General features: G+C 43.4%; 1 protein-coding gene across 4 annotated transcripts; it reads left to right on the forward strand.

Annotated features, from left to right (window-relative positions):
* Positions 1–3,436: 3,436 nt before the first annotated feature.
* Positions 3,437–17,607, forward strand: LOC148096454 (protein NLRC3-like). 4 transcript variants are annotated; one of them, XM_087835688.1, is made up of 8 exons: positions 3,437–3,579; positions 4,498–4,629; positions 4,948–5,079; positions 7,129–7,364; positions 7,469–9,260; positions 13,029–13,208; positions 15,457–15,651; positions 17,394–17,607. In XM_087835688.1, the coding sequence occupies exons 1-8, from the start codon at positions 3,548–3,550 to the stop codon at positions 17,605–17,607; spliced, it is 2,913 nt and encodes a 970-aa protein (XP_087691814.1). In that variant the 5' UTR covers positions 3,437–3,547. The 4 variants fall into 4 exon arrangements, with proteins under 4 accessions (XP_087691814.1, XP_087691811.1, XP_087691812.1 ...); XM_087835685.1 differs by lacking the exons at positions 13,029–13,208; positions 15,457–15,651; positions 17,394–17,607 and adding exons at positions 4,068–4,169; positions 5,442–5,573 and having other exon boundaries at positions 3,451–3,579; positions 4,948–5,049; positions 7,123–7,364; positions 7,469–9,264; XM_087835686.1 differs by lacking the exons at positions 4,948–5,079; positions 15,457–15,651; positions 17,394–17,607 and adding an exon at positions 4,068–4,169 and having other exon boundaries at positions 3,451–3,579; positions 7,123–7,364; positions 13,029–13,228.
* The last annotated feature ends 1,781 nt before the right edge of the window (positions 17,608–19,388 follow it).

Raw genomic sequence — 19,388 nt, forward strand, 5'->3', positions numbered from 1 at the left:
AACACAATTGTCCATAGAATTCTTAGCTCCATTGTGGAGTAGTACAGTCCACAATAAAAAAAAAACAGAACAAGAAAACAATAACAGCAAAAAAAGAGAAAAAAAGGACTCGGTCAGGTCGGAGCTGCTGATACTGGCTGCCAGCTCGGAGCAGCGCCAGAAGTAATGAAAGTAACAGATGCATGCTGGTGCAATAAGCTGTACGTCTTACGTCCAATGGATGCATGATCTGATTAGTCGACTAATCGCAAAAATAATTGGTGACTAGTCGACTATCAAAATAATTGTTTGCGGCAGCCCTAATGTGCATTGAAGGACAAAAATGACTCCAAGGTTCCTCACAGTGTTACTGGCGGCCAAGGTAATGCCATCCAGAGTAAGAATCTGGTTTCTAAGATTTTCAGGGCCGACGGTCGGAGAAATGTCTATGTTTGAGGACGTGTAAGGGGTTAATCACATGCGCCGAGTGCCCGCGCCGAGTGCCCGCCCCCAGGCCCCAGCTGCAGCTCAGAGCGGGGAAGAAGGGGAGGCGAGACATGTCAGCCGTGTGGAACTATTTCAAAGTGAATGAAGACGACAAAACAAAGGCGGACTGCAAATTGTGCTCAGCACAATTGTCCAGAGGAGGCTCAAAAGGTACCGCATTTAACACAAGCAATTTAATCAAGCACCTAAAATGCCAACACGACAATGAGTACAGGGAGTTTACCCACGCTTCTGAACCAACACAACCCACACTGCAGCAAACTCTTGCAAGACGAGAGAAAATGTCCAGAGACAATCTACGTGCTGTGAAAATAACACAGGCAATTATCGAGTACATTGCACTGAGTGACCAGCCACTCTCGGAGGTAGAAAATGTTGGATTCCTGCGTCTCCTCCATGTTCTGGAGCCCAGATATGATGGCCCAAGCCACCACTACATGACTGACACGGAGCTGCCTAAACTACATGAGTCCGTGAAAAAACATATCCACAGCCTACTGCAAACCTCCTCTGCGTTTAGTTTCACCACGGATATTTGGACAAGCAGTGTTAGCCCCGTGTCGCTGATTAGCCTAACCTCCCAGTGGATAGACGAATTTCACACCGCAACGAGCCATTACTTGCCAAACAATTCTGCGGCTCGCACACCAGCCAGGCTATAGCGCATGTGTTTGAGGAAATGCTCCTGACATGGGGTATACCTAAGACATCAGTACATGTTGTGCTTTGTGACAATGCCAAAAACATGATTAAAGCCATGAATGACGCAGGGCTCCCAAGTCTGCCATATGTCGCGCACACGCTCCAACTGGCTGTTCACGAGGGCTTATTAGCACAGAGGAGCATAGCTGATGCTATAGCAGTGGGAGGGAAAATAGTTGGGCATTTTAAACATTCCACCTTAGCCTACTCCCGCCTCGAGGACATTCAGGGACAGCTCAACCAACCAATAAAGAGACTGCAGCAGGACGTACAGACGCGCTGGAACAGCACGTATTACATGCTCCAGTCCCTCATTGAGCAAAAGCGAGTGCTGGGCGTGTATGTGTCCGAACTCCCTGACTATCTCACCGCTCACCAATGGGCTCTTATGGAGACGACTGTTGCCATCCTCGCCCCCTTTGAGGAACTAACTGAAAGAGTGAGCAGCTACGACGCACTAGCCTCTGATGTCATCCCAGCTGTGACTGTGCTAGTGAGACTTCTAAACAGAGAAACAGATGAACAAATTTAAAATTAAATTTTGTTTTTTTATAATTATTTATTCTGTAATATGTTGCATACAACATGCTTTTCATTTTAAATAAATGTTCTTAATTCCAAACTAGTCCCTTGTTTGTTTGTTTTTTGTTAAATTATAGGACTAAAGTTGTTACCTGTAAATTTAAATCATGTTTTTATTAACTACTCGGTATTGGCGAGTACTGAAATGCAAGTACTCGTACTCGTACTCGATTTCAAAAAAGTGGTATCGGTGCATCCCTACCACTAAGCATATTGGAAAATCTCTGTTTTAAGCAGTCTTGATGCATGCTCAATTATCCAGGTAAGTAAATCTCCAAAAGTTGATTCTGTTCATCTGGACTGCAGGTTTCCCCAGTCTTTATAAGATTGGGGAAACCTGCAGTCAGCTGAGACTGAAGAAGTCACTTGAATTAGTGATGAAACGTTTCTCCCACAAAACACTACGTCCAGATGAACAGAATCAACTTTTGGAGATCTGTTTTAAGCAGCTAATTAATCTGACCCTCATTACCAGCTCCATGACCATAAATATTTCTCTTGCTCTTTCCTGTTACACACACAGTGTAGAGAGTCACCTAAACAGCTGTTTGTACCATATGGGGTTGGTGGTTGTGAAAATCACACATGTGGTCCACACACGAGCCTTGGGGTTGTGTCCCAACAATTTAGGATTTAAGTTTCTTTCTATACAAAAAAAAGAGATAATGTATAGAAGTACTTTTGGAGGGATTTGTTGTTGTTGTATAAATAACGACTTTATTTCTTTGGACCTGACCAAAGGGTTTTTTTTTTTAGTTCAGTTGTGTCCTCCTGCAACATTGACTAACACTAATAATATATATATATATTTAGTGGGATCATTCTTTAAAAAAATGAACTAAGTCTGAGAAAAGTTTCCACCTAAACGATTGTATGTCATTGAAGCCAAACGTTTTCCTTCTTGGTTGGCTCTCGGCAGAGGCAGCTGCATCTTTCTCCTCTCCCCATCTTACCGTCCTGTTTGGCTGCTCCTGTCTTTTGTCTAGTCTTGTCCAACACTCAGAGACTCTCTCCATCTCGTTCTCTAAAAACTAAGGAATTATGGATTTAATCAACTGGTCTCTAAACGCAACTGACACCCTCTTCTCAACAAGAAGGGCTCTCAGCTGGGAAATTGTTGACTTTTCGTTAAAACCGAGTGAAAGGGCAGACTTTCATGAGTTGGATACAGGACAGACACACACATTCACACATAAACATGTACTCAGACACTGATATGTAGTTACCCCGTCCTCCAAACACCTTCGATGCTTACTGTGCGTCTGTGAGGAGTGACTGGTCCAAAGACAGACCTCCAGGCTTCAGTGATGAACCTGGACCAACAATGTTCTTCAATCATGGGCCCCAGCTGACCATGTAAGAGATCTGCTGACTGAAAGTTCAAAGGTTATTTATATACATGTATGTCATGCCAGTGACATCATAAATTATTTGTAATGGTGGTCCGTGTACGATAATGTTAGTTTTGGCACAATCCCAGGTAATGATTTTTGTCTGTGTTGCTGTGAATGTCTCTGCAGCTGCTGGTCACCTTGAAATTCTGTACTCTGAGATAACTATCACTGACAGAAGCCATAACATTATGTAGTGTGTGTGTTTACAGCTACTTAAAAGATTTTAACCAGAAAATCTATCAGTAATTGATGTGTTATGAATGTAATCTGTTTGTGTTTGCAGAGGTCAGAGGTCACAGTCTCCAGTATCCAGCTGTGTGTCTGTGAGGAGTGATTGGTCCAGAGACAGACCTCCAGGCTTCAGTGATGAACCTGCAGCAACAATGTTCTTCAGTCATGGACCCCAGCTGACCATGTAAGAGATCTGCTAACTGTAATTCTACCACTGACATCATAACTTATTCCTAACAGTGGTCTGTGTATGATGATGCTAGTTTTGGGTTTATATTCCCACTGATGCAAATGCATCTACTTTGCCCTCCGTCTGTCATTTTGGACAAAGATCTGCAATGAAACTCAGAACAACGACGTATCAGCTTGTTTCATCGTACAAAGTGTACAATGAAACTCAGACAAGCCTGACACAACCGGAGACCCAGACTGTTCACATTCAAAGTAAAAGTTGTTTTTTTAAAAAGGGTTTTATTTATTTTGAGTATGCATTTTGCATTATACATGTTGTCATGACAACAAAAACTGTATGTAAACTCCTACAAAGTAGTCTCCTTAAAAGACATTTTGAATGCAGTGGTAAATGAGCAGTACTGTGCTGCTTTTGTGGCTTTTGTGGTATACTTTATCAGTAATTGATGTGATATGAATGTAACCTGTTTGTGTTTGCAGAGGTCAGAGGTCACAGTCTCTAGTATCCAGCTGTGCGTCTGTGAGGAGTGACTGGTCCAGAGACAGACCTCCAGGCTTCAGTCATGGACCTGCAGCAATAATGTAAGAACACTGCTAACTTTATTAGTCATTTCAACATAACCATGACAGAATCATTGATCTGTGATTGGTTCAAACTGTTTGATCTGAGTTTGATTTTTATTGACTTGTTTTCTTGCTAAGATCTGAACTCTGTAAGTTTAAGTGAAGTCAGTGCAGCAGAATCAGAGAGAAGAGCTGAGAACAAACTGAGTTCATTCAGAGACAGAAAAACTGGCTGATGATTGGCTGACCTGTCAGCGTTATGAGGCAGACACAATATCACAGAGGGATCAGCTGATCATATGGCTGTCAGAGAGAACTGATCAGTTATTGATGTTTGTGTTTGCAGAGGTCAGAGGTCACAGTCTCCAGTATCCAGCTGTGTGTCTGTGAGGAGTGACTGGTCCAGAGACAGACCTCCACACTTCAGTCATGAACCTGCAGCAACAATGTTCTTCAATCATGGAGCTCAGCTGACCATGTAAGAGAGCTGCTGACTCAGAGTTCAAAGGTTGTTTCTATAAATGTGTTCTGCCAGTGACATCATAAATGATTCCTAATGGTGGTCTGGGTACGATAATGCTAGTATTAATCCTAGTATTAATGCAATCCAAGGTAATGATTTCTTCTCTGTTGCTGTGAACGTCTCTGCAGCCGTCTGTACTCTAATCTGAGACAACTATTACTGACAGAAACCATCACATTATCCAGTTTGTGTGTTTGCAGCTGCTTAAAAGATTTTAAACAGAGATTAATCAGTAATTCATGTCATATGAATGTGATGTGTTTGTGTTTGCAGAGGTCAGAGGTCACAGTCTCCAGTATCCAGCTGTGTGTCTGTGAGGAGTGACTGGTCCAGAGACAGACCTCCACACTTCAGTCATGAACCTGCAGCAACAATGTTCTTCAATCATGGAGCTCAGCTGAACATGTAAGAGAGCTGCTGACTCAGAGTTCAAAGGTTGTTGCATAATATGCATAATATCATTCCATTCAGTTGTTTGAAACGGAGCAGGCAGAAGTATATCCTCATTTAGCCCTACGCCCACAGGTTGACGTCTTAATCCTTTCCTCATCATTCGATCTAAATTTGAACAAAAACTTATACAATGCCTTCAACTTAGGACATAACATGACAAAAATATTTTTCTCGTATTCAACTAAAACTATATTTAAATTTACTCATTTGCAACACAAAATAAACATCACTTTGATTACATACAGCAGAGTCTGAAGCTCAATATTTTAGAGTTTTAGGGATTTATGTGTTATGAATGTAACGTGTGCTTGCAGAGGTCAGAGGTCACAGTCTCCAGTACCCAGCTGTGTGTCTGTGAGGAGTGACTCGTCCAGAGACAGACCTCCAGGCTTCAGTCATGAACCTGCAGCAACAATGTTCTTCAGTCATGGACCCCAGTTGACCATGTAAGAGATCTGCTAACTCATTTATGGGTGTTTGAAATTCTGTGACCACTTTGTAATTTTACATGTCTTCATAAATGTGAGCTTAAACTTAAACTAGACAAAAATAACCCACTTAGGCAAATGATAGAAGAATATTGGACTCTAGATAATTATCTGAACTGAGTCATCAGAAATAGAAAGATGGTCTCAACAGGCCACTGAGCTGATCTCCAAAGAAATGCAGAAGATTGAAGAGTCCGAGGCTGTTTATTTGTCACAGGCATCGTCATACACGTACAACACAGTGAAATGTGCTGAGCTGCTCCTGTGACTGGACAAAACATTATAAACAATCATTAAATGAAATAATGAAACATTGTGCAGATGTAATGTTAAAGTGCTTTGTGCCACATTAGCACAGCATGTACTGACAGAGCAGTGCAAGCAGAACAAAGCAAATGAGCAAAGTGATGTAAACAGAGTAACTGAACAGAGTGAGCAGAGTAATATCAGCAGTAATGAAGCAGCAGTATCAGTGTAGCAGCGTGTGACGTCATAATGAATCAGATATTATCTGAAATATGACAGTGAGACAAGAACATGATGTAAGGTCCTGTTTAAACCCTGATGGTGATGCTATGAGGAGAGCATGTTCTGATTTAGGACTTGGATGGTCTGAGGATAGAAGCTCCTCTCTGTTTGTGTCCTGATGGTGCAGAAGCTTCTGCCTGATTGTAGAAGGAGCTGAAGCCAGCATCATCCCAGAGGTGAAGCTCCTCTGTGTGCAGACCTGAGGTCAGATTCCTCCAGGCTGATGTTCAGGATCTACAGAAACGTGTGGTTGTAGTTATTGCTGCACTGTGTGCTGACAGCAGATACTCAGAACAAAGCGCTGCACACGTGTTCTTTACAAACATCTGTACATATAAAATATGGATTATGGCAGTGAATGAACACGTTTCTGTCATTTGTTTCATTGGCTTCTTTTTTCTGCCTGTGTTCATGTGATTAATGTCTAACACATAAACAGGTTTGTAATCAAACATCACATCATCAGGGAGGCATCATGAAACAAAGTTACTGCTGGAGGCTGAACTCAATTTGGTGGCAATGTTCAAAAATATCACTCAGATCATTTCAAAGCTTTTAGTTCTTCTTCTTCACTTCTGTAAAATAATAGAAAGAAAATCAGAACCCAGAAGTTCACTTCCTGATGACTGAACTCTTTCAAAATAAAGCTGAAAGCTCTGAATGTGACACCGCTGCTCCACCACAGTTTTTAGAGGAGGTCAAAGGTCAGTTGAGAGTGATGGATCCCAAACTTCCAGTACATCCAGTGAAGGACATAATCCGCTCTGTGATGAAGGCTTTTACTGTGGAGTTTGTAGGCTGATCACTCTGTGTTTAATAAGACAGGAACAGCAAAGGAAACTTGGATTCTGAACTCAAACACAAGTTTCTCCTCTTTGACTTTTCTCTGTGACCATCAGAGCTTCTGCACAGTGTCATCAAATCTGGATGTTTGTCACTGACAGTCAAGGATTTTAGTGATAAAGAAATGTGTTCACAGAGGGAGGAAGAGGAAGAGGAGTGGTGTCTATGAGGAGGAGCAGCTGTCCTGCTGTGCTATGTGTCAGGACGTCCTGAAGGATCCAGTCTCTACCAGCTGTGGACACTGGTTCTGCAGACAGTGCATCTCCTCATACTGGGACCAGTCTGCTTCATCAGGAGACTGGTCCTGTCCCCAGTGTGGAGAAAGATCCAGAAGCAGAGCTGGACTGCAGACAGCCAATCAGAGCAGCTGTGTACAAAGTAAGACTGAACATCTGTCTGCTGATGGACTCATTTCTGAAAACTGGACTTCTTGTTGTTGTTCAGACATTGAAGAGTTTTCTTTCTGTTTTTCTTTCTTTCAGCAGATGTTGGTCTGCAGGAGGTTTTAGATGAACATAAGATCAGTCTGAGGAGGAGATGTGAACGTGTGACTGAAGGAAGTGATGAAACAGGAAGTAGAACCCTCCTCAACAGGATCTACACTGAGCTCTACATCACAGAGGGACAGAGTGAAGAGGTTCATACCCAACATGAGGTGAGGCAGCTGGAGACAGCTTCCAAGATGGACGCCCTCCATGACACTCCAATCAGGTGCCAGGACATCTTTAAAGCCTTACCTGACCAACAGAGACCCATCAGAGTGGTTCTGACCAACGGCGTGGCTGGTGTTGGAAAAACCTTCTCAGTGCAAAAGTTCACTCTGGACTGGGCAGAAGGCTTGGAGAACCAACATGTCAGTGTGGTGGTTCTGCTTTCATTCAGGGAGCTGAACCTGATCAGAGATGAGCAGTACAGTCTTCTGGAGCTGCTCCATGTTTTCCATCCAACACTACAGAAGGTCACAGCAGAGAAGCTGGCTGTCTGTCAGCTTTTGTTCATCTTTGACGGCCTGGATGAAAGCAGACTTTCATTGGATTTCACCAACAGGAAGCTGCTGTCTGATGTCACACAGAAGTCATCAGTCAGCCAGCTGCTGACAAACCTCATCCAGGGGAATCTGCTTCCCTCGGCTCTCGTCTGGATAACTTCCCGACCTGCAGCAGCCAATCAGATCCCTCCTACATGTGTTGACAGGCTAACAGAAGTACGAGGCTTCACTGACGCTCAGAAGGAGGAGTACTTCAGGAGGAGATTCAGTGATGAAGAGCTGTCCAGCAGAATCATCTCCCACATGAAGACATCCAGGAGCCTCCACATCATGTGTAGAATCCCAGTCTTCTGCTGGATCACTGCTACAGTTCTGGAGCACATGTTGACTACAGAGCAGAGAGGAGCGCTGCCCAAGACCCTGACTGACATGTACTCACACTTCCTGCTGGTTCAGACAAAGAGGAAGAAGAACAAGTACCACGAGGGACATGAGACGAGTCCACAGGAGCTGACGGAGGCTGACAGGGAAGTTCTTCTGAAGCTGGGGAGGCTGGCGTTTGAACATCTGGAGAAAGGAAACATCATGTTCTACCAAGAAGACCTGGAGCAGTGTGGTCTGGATGTGACAGAGGCCTCGGTGTACTCAGGAGTTTGTACAGAGATCTTCAAAAGAGAGTGTGTGATCTTCCAGAAACCAGTCTACTGCTTTGTTCATCTGAGCATCCAGGAGTTTCTGGCTGCAGTCTACATGTTCCACTGTTTCACCAACAGGAAGTCAGAGGTGCTGAAGAACTTCCTGGGAAAAAAATACAACGAGTCATCTCTGGACAATTTTTTGATGGAAACACTAATAAAATCCTTCAGGAGTAAAAATGGCCACCTGGACCTGTTTGTTCGCTTCCTTCATGGCCTCTGTCTGGAGTCCAACCAGAGACTCTTAGGAGGTCTGCTGGGTCAGACAGAGAACAGTTCAGAAACCATCCAGAGGGTCATTAAGAACCTGAAGAATAACAAGAAGCTTAAAATCTCTCCTGACAGAAGCATCAACATCTTCCACTGTTTGATGGAGATTAACGACCTCTCAGTACATCAGGAGATCCAAGAGTTCCTGAAGTCAGAGAACAAATCAAAGAAGAAACTCACTATGATCCAGTGCTCAGCTCTGGCCTTCATGCTGCAGATGTCAGAGGAGGTTCTGGATGAGTTGGACCTGCAGAAGTACAACACAACAGACCAAGGACGACAGAGACTGATTCCAGCTGTGAGGAACTGCAGAAAGGCTCGGTGAGTCCAAGATTTGTTATTCAGAAATGCAGAAGCTGGAGGATGTTTGGTCATTTGTTCTGACACAAACTGTTGTGTAATATTTTTGAAAGAGTTTTCAAAACCAAATTTGTGTAAAGTTGGAAATGAACATTTCCAGTTAACTCTGTCAAACGTTTTTTCTGCATCTAAAGAAAATATTGTAGTTTCAATGTTTTTACTGTATGAGTAGTCTATCAAATTAAGTAATCTACGTGTATTTGTTGATGAGTGCCTACTTTTTATGAAACCAGTTTGGTCAGGATGAATTAAGAGGGGGGTTATTTTCTCTAATCTCTTTGAGAGAGCTATGCAGATTATTTTAAGGTCTACATTTATAAGTAATATTGGACGATAGCTTGAGGGATGTACAGGGTCTTTGCCTGGTTTTAGCAGGAGACTAATGTTTGCAGAATTCATATTTGATGGAAGTCTGCCCTTTGCTTTGATTTCCAACAACGTTCTGTAAAAAACTGGTGCCAGAATCGTCCAGAATTCTTTGTAGAATTCTGCAGGGAAGCCATCTGGACCTGCAGCCTTATTATTGGGCATATTTATCAGGGCTTCCTGGAGTTCACCTGGCGTCAGTGGTGAATCCACTGACATTGCTTGACTGTCTAGTAATTTTGGAAGAGTTACGCTGTCAAGAAACTAATAAATGTCTTTTTTAGACGCGTTTTTTTGTGGTGAATATAAAGTTTCATAGAAATCCGAGAGGTTTTCTATGAAATAAAATAAAAACCATCCAGAGCTGTCACAAAGATGAGACGAGCAGTGACGCTAACCCGGGCCCTGAGCTGGATCCGAGTCGTGACAAGTCTTAAGGCCTCTCGGCTAATGTGTTCATTCTTTCAGGTCATACATTGTGTTCCCAGATCATCTTTAACAGCACATATAGTTGGTTTTTTTTTTATTTTTAACTGGTTAGCTAGAAATCGACCAAATTTGTTACTGTGTTCAAATTTTTGGGGTATTTTGTTCAGTATTTCCTAAGTCCACTCTTTTTTAAAAATATTTAACAAAGTCTTCATCTCCAGTTTTTCTTGGCAGAATGTTCTTCTTATGTATTATTGTTAAAGATCCAAGAGTGTGATCGCTGACAGATGTAAGGTGAATCTCAGTGTCTGAGATGTCACTCAGCAGTGAGCTGCTGACCAAAAAATAATCCAGGCGAGAGTAGGAGTGATGGACATGTGAGAAGAAAGTACAGTCGTGGCCAAAACGTTTTGAGAATGACACAAATATTAGTTTTCACAAAGTTTGCTGCTAAACTGCTTTTAGATCTTTGTTTCAGTTGTGTCTGTGATGTACTGAAATATAATGACAAGCACTTCATACGTTTCAAAGGCTTTTATCGGCAATTACATGACATTTATGCAAACAGTCAGTATTTGCAGTGTTGGCCCTTCTTTTTCAGGACCTCTGCAATTCGACTGGGCGTGCTTTCAGTCAACTTCTGGGCCAAATCCTGACTGACAGCAACCCATTCTGTCATGATCACTTCTTGGAGTTTGTCAGAATTAGTGGGTTTTTGTTTTCTCCACCCGCCTCTTGAGGATTGACCACAAAGTCTCAATTGGATTAAGATCTGGGGAGTTTCCAGGCCATGGACCCAAAATTTCAACGTTGTGGTCCCCGAGCCAGTTATCACTTTTGCCTTATGGCACGGTGCTGTGGAACGCCAGGACTGCCATAATGAATTAATTAAATACAGCATTAAATAATTAATTAAATGTGGCAATAATTAATTAAAATTCAAAATAATTAATTTAATAAATATTTACAACACATTTAATTAATTATTGACACATTTAAATAATTATTGACAGTTTTAATTAATTATTTAATGATGTATTTATTTAATTCATTTTGGCACTTTTGTCCCCTTCATGTCTCAACTTGAAATCATTTTATCTGTCAGCCTCACCCATCAAACTAAGTGGGCGGGGTTAACGCTGCCACTGCATCTTCTCTAGCATTTGATTGGTTGCCGTGCAAAGTAAGTCAAGACAGGTTGATCCTAGATAATCGATTGCTTGTGTGGACTTGGGGCAGCCAGGTATCCCAGAATGCATTTCAAATCACAGGCAGCAATGGTGGTGGTGTAAAGTTTTAAAATATCCTGTTTTTCTGTCACCAACTACACTTTTAACAGTGTTTTAGCCGCGAATGTAGATCTGGAATTGTTTGCAAAAATGGCAAACAATTCCAAGGAATTGAAACAGTGGGAACCGGTTCTCAGCAAGAACCGGTTTTCGATAATTGCCATACAAGGTGCTGTTGCGCCTTCTTCACTGTTTTGTTTATGTGTCCTGACCACGTAAAATCCTCAGCCAGATGTACACCAAGGAAGCGGAAGCTGCTCACTCTCTCCACAGCAGCGCCGTTGATGGTGATGGGGGTGTGTACTTCTCTGCACCTCCGGAAGTCCACTATCAACTCCTTTGTCTTTGCGACGTTGAGGGTGAGATGGTTGTCTTGACACCAGTGGGTCAGGGCGCTGACCTCCTCCCTGTAGGCCGTCTCATCACCTTTGGTGATAAGACCCACCATTGTAGTGTCATCCGCAACCTGTACTGAGCCCTCTCCTGTGAGTACAGGAGAGGGCTCAGTACACACCCCTGTGGAGCACCAGTGTTCAGTGTGATGGGGGATGAGGTGATGCTGCCCAGTCTGACCACTTGGCGTCTGTCAGACAGGAAGTTAAGGATCCAGCTGCAGAGGGAGCTGCTCAGTCCTAGATCCTGCAGTTTCCTGTCCAGCTTCGAGGGAACGATGGTGTTGAATGCTAAGCTGTAGTCTACAAACAGCATCCTCACATACGTGTCTCTCTTCTCCAGGTGTGACAGGGCAGTATGTAGTGTCAGGGCTATGGCATCATCAGTGGACCTGTTGTGGTGTTATGCAAGTTGTAGAGGGTCCAGTGAGTCGGGTAGTGCAGAGCAGATGAAGTCCCTGCCCAGCTTCTCGAAGCATTTGCTCACGATGGGGGTCAGGGCTACAGGTCGCCAGAAGTTCAATGAGGAGATGGTGGAGGATTTGGGTACAGAGACGATGGTGGCCAAATTGAAGCAGGCTGGGACTACAGACAGAGAGAGGGAAAGGTTGAAGATGTGTGTAAACACTCCAGCCAGCTGAGCCGCGCATGACCTGAGGACGTGGCCAGGAATCCCGTCCGGACCAGTAGCTTTGCGTGCGTTCACCATCCTGAAGCACTTCCGCACGTCCTCCTCAGACACAGTGTGCACACTGACGTCATCCACCAGTGTCCTGTTATATTTTAGATAGCAAGGAGCAGACGGCCGACGTTATTAAACTCCACCGAGACAGCGGTGATGCTAATCAGAAGGCTAGACCGTCCAATTTTACAGCCTCGCACTTCTGGCCTACCAGAGGACCCGGCCCACGTAGACCGTGAGGGCCGGGTCCTCAGGAGGATGCAGCCTATGAAAGTACTCACTGGCTGTATCACAATTCAGGGTCTGCAGCCTTAACGGTCCTCAAGGGCCGCGTACTCAAAGACCGCAAAGGCCGGAAGTGCGAGGCTTGTGAAATGGGACGGCAGGAGCAGGAACATGAATCTCTTGTTGTGTTTGTTTGAAGCTGCTTCCTGTTGGCTTCAGCTGTTTGGAGTTTCCATTTTCTAAACTTCTACATTCTGAACCTTCTTCAGCTCTGAACAGATGATGAAACACTGAATGATTTCAAGCACTTTGTCTAATAAACTTACATCTTTCATTCTTTATACAGATTGAAGGACTGTGGTTTGTCAGATATTGGCCTTGATTATCTGGCAGCAGCACTGAAGTCCAACCCCTCGTATCCCACAGAGGTGGACCTGAGTGGAACCTACAGAAGCCTGAAAGATTCAGGAGTGAAGCATCTGTTTGATTTTCTGGAGAATCCACGATGTCGATTTGAAACTCTGAGGTCAGTCAGCATGTTTTAGTTGTGCTGAGATGAATATGATGTGAAAGTTGTGCTGACACTAAACTGCAGACATCAGGCTGATATTATACTGATCCACACTGAGGATCTTCATGGTAAAGTCTGTTTTCTTCTTCTCTGGTTTAGTCCATTGACTGCAGCAGAACAATGTTCACATTTCAAACAGTGATACTCAACGTATGGCCCGCGGCCCACACGTGGCCTGCCCACCTTTCTTAATTCAGAGAGAGGGGACCCTGATTAACTGTGTAGCTTCTTCCTCACAGTTCTAAGTATCAGACACAACAATAAATAATCCACAGCTGACTCTCTTTAGCAGGTCAAAGGTCACGGCACACAGCACTCTGTGAAACAGTTTGGAGCAGGAATTCTTGCACATTTACAAACTGACACTGCTGCACGGCATGCTGGGTAATGCTAGCTGCTCAGGTATGGGCGTGCTAACGGCTGTGAGGCTCCGTGGCTGCAGAACACTGAAGAAGAGAAAAGAGAGGTGGAGGATGAAGAAAAAAGGTGGAGATGAAGCAGAAGTTTTGCTCCAGAGAGGAGCTGTGTCTGTGTGGGCGGGGCTCAGGCAGCTCCGCCCACACAGTGACAGTGAAGCAGGTGAAGAGTAATAAATGAAGACAGCAGACAGGATTTGATAAGCTGATGTACAAACATGTGGAATGATGGTGGCAGCTACAGAAACAGGTCCATACAGACTGAAGCGTGTCTCCTTTGCATCTTCCATATTTGATACTGAGAGTTTCCAGAAGAGCAAACATCAAACACGCCTCCAAATATGTGACGAGTCAGACTGACATCATTTCTACAGAGAACAGTGTGAGCTCTCAGCAGGTCACTTCAATAAGAAGGACAAAGTGCAGCAGGAATGACTAAACCCACTAACAGTCTGATATCCCCGTGTTCCTGTTGTTCTACAGCATCATCATTAATGCTGCTCCACCACCATCACTGCAGCTGACCAATCAGCTTCTGTCACGTCATGTGACGCTCTGTGACTCAGACTGGAGAAATGCTAAATGGCTAACCTGAAGCTAACCTGAGAAACAGTCAAAGTACTGATGATTCCTACAAAGTGTGTGTGTTCAGTATGAGATGAGTGTGAATGAAACCATGGAGGAGCGGGCCGTGGCTGCTCTCACACACGTTTGCTGCAGGGGCGGAGCTACAGAAATGTTCTTAGGGGGCAAAATCAAAGCCATCATTGTTGACACATATGCAGCTGTTACATCCTGTAATATGCATTAAACATGGTTCAAATACATTAAATGCATTAAATATACATGTTTCATATAAATATAGTCTACAACTGTGTTTTCTTCAGCCCACATAAGGAAACAGTTCAGTCAGATAAAGACAGAAGGCCTTTTCCACGTCCCTCTGCTCAGTGTTAAAGTGCTGATGATGTTCAAGCTCAGGCAGCAGAAGGGATTTCTAAGCATCCTTCACTGATCCACAACAAAGGTCCAGAGTTTGATCCCTCCTAGTAGGACAGGAAACATACTGATAAGAGTTTCAAAGTGTCTTTGTAAGCAGACATGATTGAAATGAGCCAGTCTGAGTTTGGTTCCTGCAGTTTGTGCTTCATAAACAGAGCTTAAGCAGAGGCAGCGTGTGCCTGCAGGTGAATGTACACTGCTGTTATAAGAGCTGTGGAAACTCAGGTCAAAAGGACGTAACCATATTGCTGACAGTTCCAGGACAGTCACAGAGTTACAGCATCATTTGTGACCATAAAGACAGAAAGCTCATCCAAATCCTGGGATTAAAAGTCTGTCCTGGTGGTGTCCAGTCAAACACGTCTCTGTGAAAGCTTCAATCCAACAGGCTCCAAAGTCCTTCTGCTCATTTCCTCGCTGGGTTCTTGATGCTCCTGTACCATCTCTCTGTCATCCTCCTCGCTCCCTCTTTGCACTCACAGTCTTTGTGCATCATTAACACTCACATGAGGAAAACCAAAGTTTTACTGAGCAGAAGATGATCATCAGTGACGCTGTCTTTAAAATACTCTTGTTAGAAATGTACGACTTTAATGTGAAACATTCAGAGTTTGTTCTCTTGTTGTGTTTGTTTGAAGCTGCTTCCTGTTGGCTTCATCTGTTTGGAGTTTCCATTTTCTAAACTTCTACATTCTGAACCTTCTTCAGCTCTGAACAGATGATGAAACACTGAATGATTTCAAGCACTTTGTCTAATAAACTTACATCTTTCATTCTTTATACAGATTGAAGGGCTGTCGTTTCTCAGAGATCAGCTGTGATTATCTGGCAGCAGCACTGAAGTCCAACCCCTCCCATCTGAGAGAGCTGGAGCTGAGTAATGACTGGTCGTTGACTAAGAACAACAACCTGCAGGATTCAGGAGTGAAGCATCTGTGTGGTTTCCTGGAGAGTCCAGGATGTAAACTTAAAACTCTGAGGTCAGTCAGCATGTTTTAGTTGTGCTGAGATGAATATGATGTGAAAGTTGTGCTGACACTAAACTGCAGACATCAGGCTGATATTATACTGATCCACACTGAGGATCTTCATGGTAAAGTCTGTTTTCTTCTTCTCTGGTTTAGTCCATTGACTGCAGCAGAACAATGTTCACATTTCAAACAGTGATACTCAACGTATGGCCCGCGGCCCACACGCGGCCTGCCCACCTTTCCTAATTCAGAGAGAGGGGACCCTGATTAACTGTGTAGCTTCTTCCTCACAGTTCTAAGTATCAGACACAACAATAAATAATCCACAGCTGACTGTCTTTAGCAGGTCAAAGGTCATGGCACACAGCAGACAGTCAGAAATATTCTAACTCTGATCATTTATCAGTTGTGACACTGTGAGACTTGATCAGAGGTGTGATCATCACAGCAGAGGCCTTTGTGTCAAAGTCACTGAGGATCAAACAGAAACACATGAAGCAGATTTTCCTCTTCTGGCTTTTTATAGCAGATAACCTTCAAAATATTCTGCAGTCGATCAAAAACTGAAGCGAACCATGAATCAACATGTGAACATGAGCTGATGCTGCTGAAGTGAAGCAAAGTTACAGAGGTTTGATTACAGACACAGCTGAGAGTTTGTAATCTGTCATCATTTTAAAAAGTTTCCATGGAACAGCAGAAATGAGGCTTTACTGTCAGAGGCCGACAGCACTGAACACAACAGCAGACTGGTGGCTAATAAACAGTGAATGATGCAGAAACAGATGTTTGAAGCTGTTCTTGGAGTACACTGAGAGAGAGAGAGAGCTGTGCAGGCAGGAACAGCCAAAGTCAGAGAGAATTCATGAGCATATTTATCAAACGTGAAGCAGAGTTTGGATCTTCTTTTGCTGCTGGTTCACTCAGTTTTGGTTGGAGACAGATGAAACCTGCAGCTTCAGGATCTGTGAGCTGTCCACTTTCAGTCCCGACGGCGTGTCCGTATACGTGCCGTCGAGTGAACGATCCACGCTCTGTGTTTCCATCTTTGTGTGTTTAGGTGCTCTCATTTACTGTTTTAGCTGTTTGCTGCTTGTTGAAATAGTTTGTGAGCTTTAACCTGAGATTCTGGCAAAATACATTTATATTAAACATCGATTCAGGATTGAATGAATCAACATCGTTTTATTCAAATTAAAACCATTTAAATGGGAACATTAATTTTTACAGTAGATGTTTGTGTGAAAGTGCTGGAAGCAAATGCGTGTATGATGTTCTTTCAGTGTTGCACTTTGTAGACGCTCCCTGAGCACTGGTCTCACAGCCAGCTGCACATAGAGACCAGTGTTGTTAGTGCAGGTCAGAAGATGACTTGTTGGAATGAAAATGAGCTTGTAGTTTGTCTGCTTTAATAATGTGACTGGAAAAAGGTGTTGGACTTCAAATATGTCCATTTCTTTCACACTTCACCTTTAAAAGTGAAGCCATGTGGTTCCTGGAAGGAAAAACACGACTTTTTCAAGTCTTTTTCCTGTTTTTATGAGAAATGTACGACTTTAATGTGAAACATTCAGAGTTTTTTCTCTTGTTGTGTTTGTTTGAAGCTCCTTCCTGTTGGCTTCAGCTGTTTGGAGTTTCCATTTTCTAAACTTCTACATTCTGAACCTTCTTCAGCTCTGAACAGATGATGAAACACTGAATGATTTCAAGCACTTTGTCTAATAAACTTACATCTTTCATTCTTTATACAGATTGAAGGACTATGGTTTGTCAGAGATCAGCTGTGATTATCTGGCAGCAGCACTGAAGTCCAACCCCTCCCATCTGAGAAAGCTGGACCTGAGTAATGACTACTGGTCGTCGACTATGAACAAGCTGCAGGATCCAGGAGTGAAGCATCTGTGTGGTTTCCTGGAGAGTCCAGGATGTAAACTTGAAACTCTGAGGTCAGTCAGCATGTTTTAGTTGTGCTGAGATGAATATGATGTGAAAGTTGTGCTGACACTAAACTGCAGACATCAGGCTGATATTATACTGATCCACACTGAGGATCTTCATGGTAAAGTCTGTTTTCTTCTTCTCTGGTTTAGTCCATTGACTGCAGCAGAACAATGTTCACATTTCAAACCTTCAAAGAAGAAGAAAAATCCTCCACTGGAAAATTCACTGTGAAACTCTCAAACTCTTCATTCCACCATAAAAAAGTCTGTCTGACACTGAAATCCAAAGCAAAATGTGCGTTTGCTTTACAGACAGCAGTCCAACACAAACATACACACATCATCCAAAACACAGTCCAACATCCAAATCTCCTCCACTGCCAGCATGAATGATGGGAAAGAGAAGGAGGAACACTCTGACATTCAGGGTTAGAATGAGTTTCATAAAGCAGACTGTGAAGATCAAAGCTGCATTAGAAAGCTTACATGAATGAATGAGTGGACAGAAGTGGACAGAGATCATCTGAAGCACTTCAAAGGCTTTAAATCAGCACATTTCTCTTTATTCTTTATCAACTCTGTTAGTTTCTCTCAGTTTTCTGTGGAATGAAGCTAACAGCAGGCTAATAAGATGCTGACCAATAGGTTTCTATTAAAGGTTGTAATTTGTATATGAAAAAGTGCTTTGGCTCAGCAGGGATCAGCTTACAGGTAGAATACAGCTGCTGGATGGGATTAGCATGTCATAGCTATCTACCAAACTGCTAACTGGGGAATTTCAGGCCATCTATGGATCATTTTTGCTAACTGTTTATTCAGCTTAGGCTCACAGGGCTGCAGCCTGTGCCCTAGCTGTCATAGGGCAAGAGGCGTGGTCCACCTGCAAAGGTGAGCAGTCCATCACAGGGCCAACAGAGAGAGACAGAGAAGCACTCTCTCACATCCACACCTACAGCCAATTTAGAAGCACCAATGAACCTAAGCAGCATTTCATTGGACTGTGGGAGAACATCCAACCTCCACAGAAAGGCCCAGCTGACCAACAAGCTTCAACCTACAACCTTCTTGCTTTAAGGCACTAGTGCTAACCACTTTTCCCCATTTCAGCCCAAATCCTGCATCTTCCTGTTTCTGACTCCAGGCCAGCTCCACTAACACTTTCTCATCAGACACTGCCACCTAGTGGAGGAAGTCTTAGTTCCATTTGAAGCTTCAGATGACAGTTAGTTCCTTTACAAAAAGTTGGAGGTGGTGGGGCCACAGCACCATCATCACTGAGTGCCATAGGACACTTAACCTTTGTTTCCATATGCTGGGAACTTCCTGTTGTTCCAAGGAGGACTGGAAAATGTGTGAAAATCTCCCAGTCAGTTCCTCACAGCACACTTCAATCATTTCCCTCCCACAGCATCAGGACCAGGGCTTTTTCTCTCTTTGGTCCCACTAAGAGATTTCCACACAAACACCTCATCAGTGGGACTCTCAGAGCTACCAGCCCTTTGCTACAATCACAAAGCTCTTCATTGAAATCAATGATATCAAAGCTGGAATCAAATGAGTCCAAGTCTTCTGCTGATTCAGCATCACATCCATCTTTGCTCCTTGTTCTGCATCCCCACCATGGACTTCATTCCTTTCCAAGCCAGCCTTGAGTGTCCTTTATTCAGCTCATCCTCTGCTTTACTTTTACACCTGATTTTAGCTGCTTTATCTCTCTTTCAACAAGTTTCTGTGCCTCAATCTTTTTCTTCTCTCCCTCATAACAAGACAGCTTCTTCTGCCTGAGAACATGTTGGAGTGATTTAC

This window comes from Neolamprologus brichardi, chromosome 23 (genome assembly GCF_056152115.1).
Source record: "Neolamprologus brichardi isolate AB-2024 chromosome 23, ASM5615211v1, whole genome shotgun sequence".
NCBI lineage: Eukaryota > Metazoa > Chordata > Actinopteri > Cichliformes > Cichlidae > Neolamprologus > Neolamprologus brichardi.

Coding starts and splice junctions, on each gene's coding strand:
- LOC148096454 (XM_087835688.1), top strand. CDS start 3,548: ATGTTCTTCAGTCATGGACCCCAGCTGACCAT. Junction 3,580..4,497: donor CATGGACCCCAGCTGACCAT/GTAAGAGATCTG, acceptor TTGTGTTTGCAG/AGGTCAGAGGTCACAGTCTC. Junction 7,365..7,468: donor TCAGAGCAGCTGTGTACAAA/GTAAGACTGAAC, acceptor TCTTTCTTTCAG/CAGATGTTGGTCTGCAGGAG.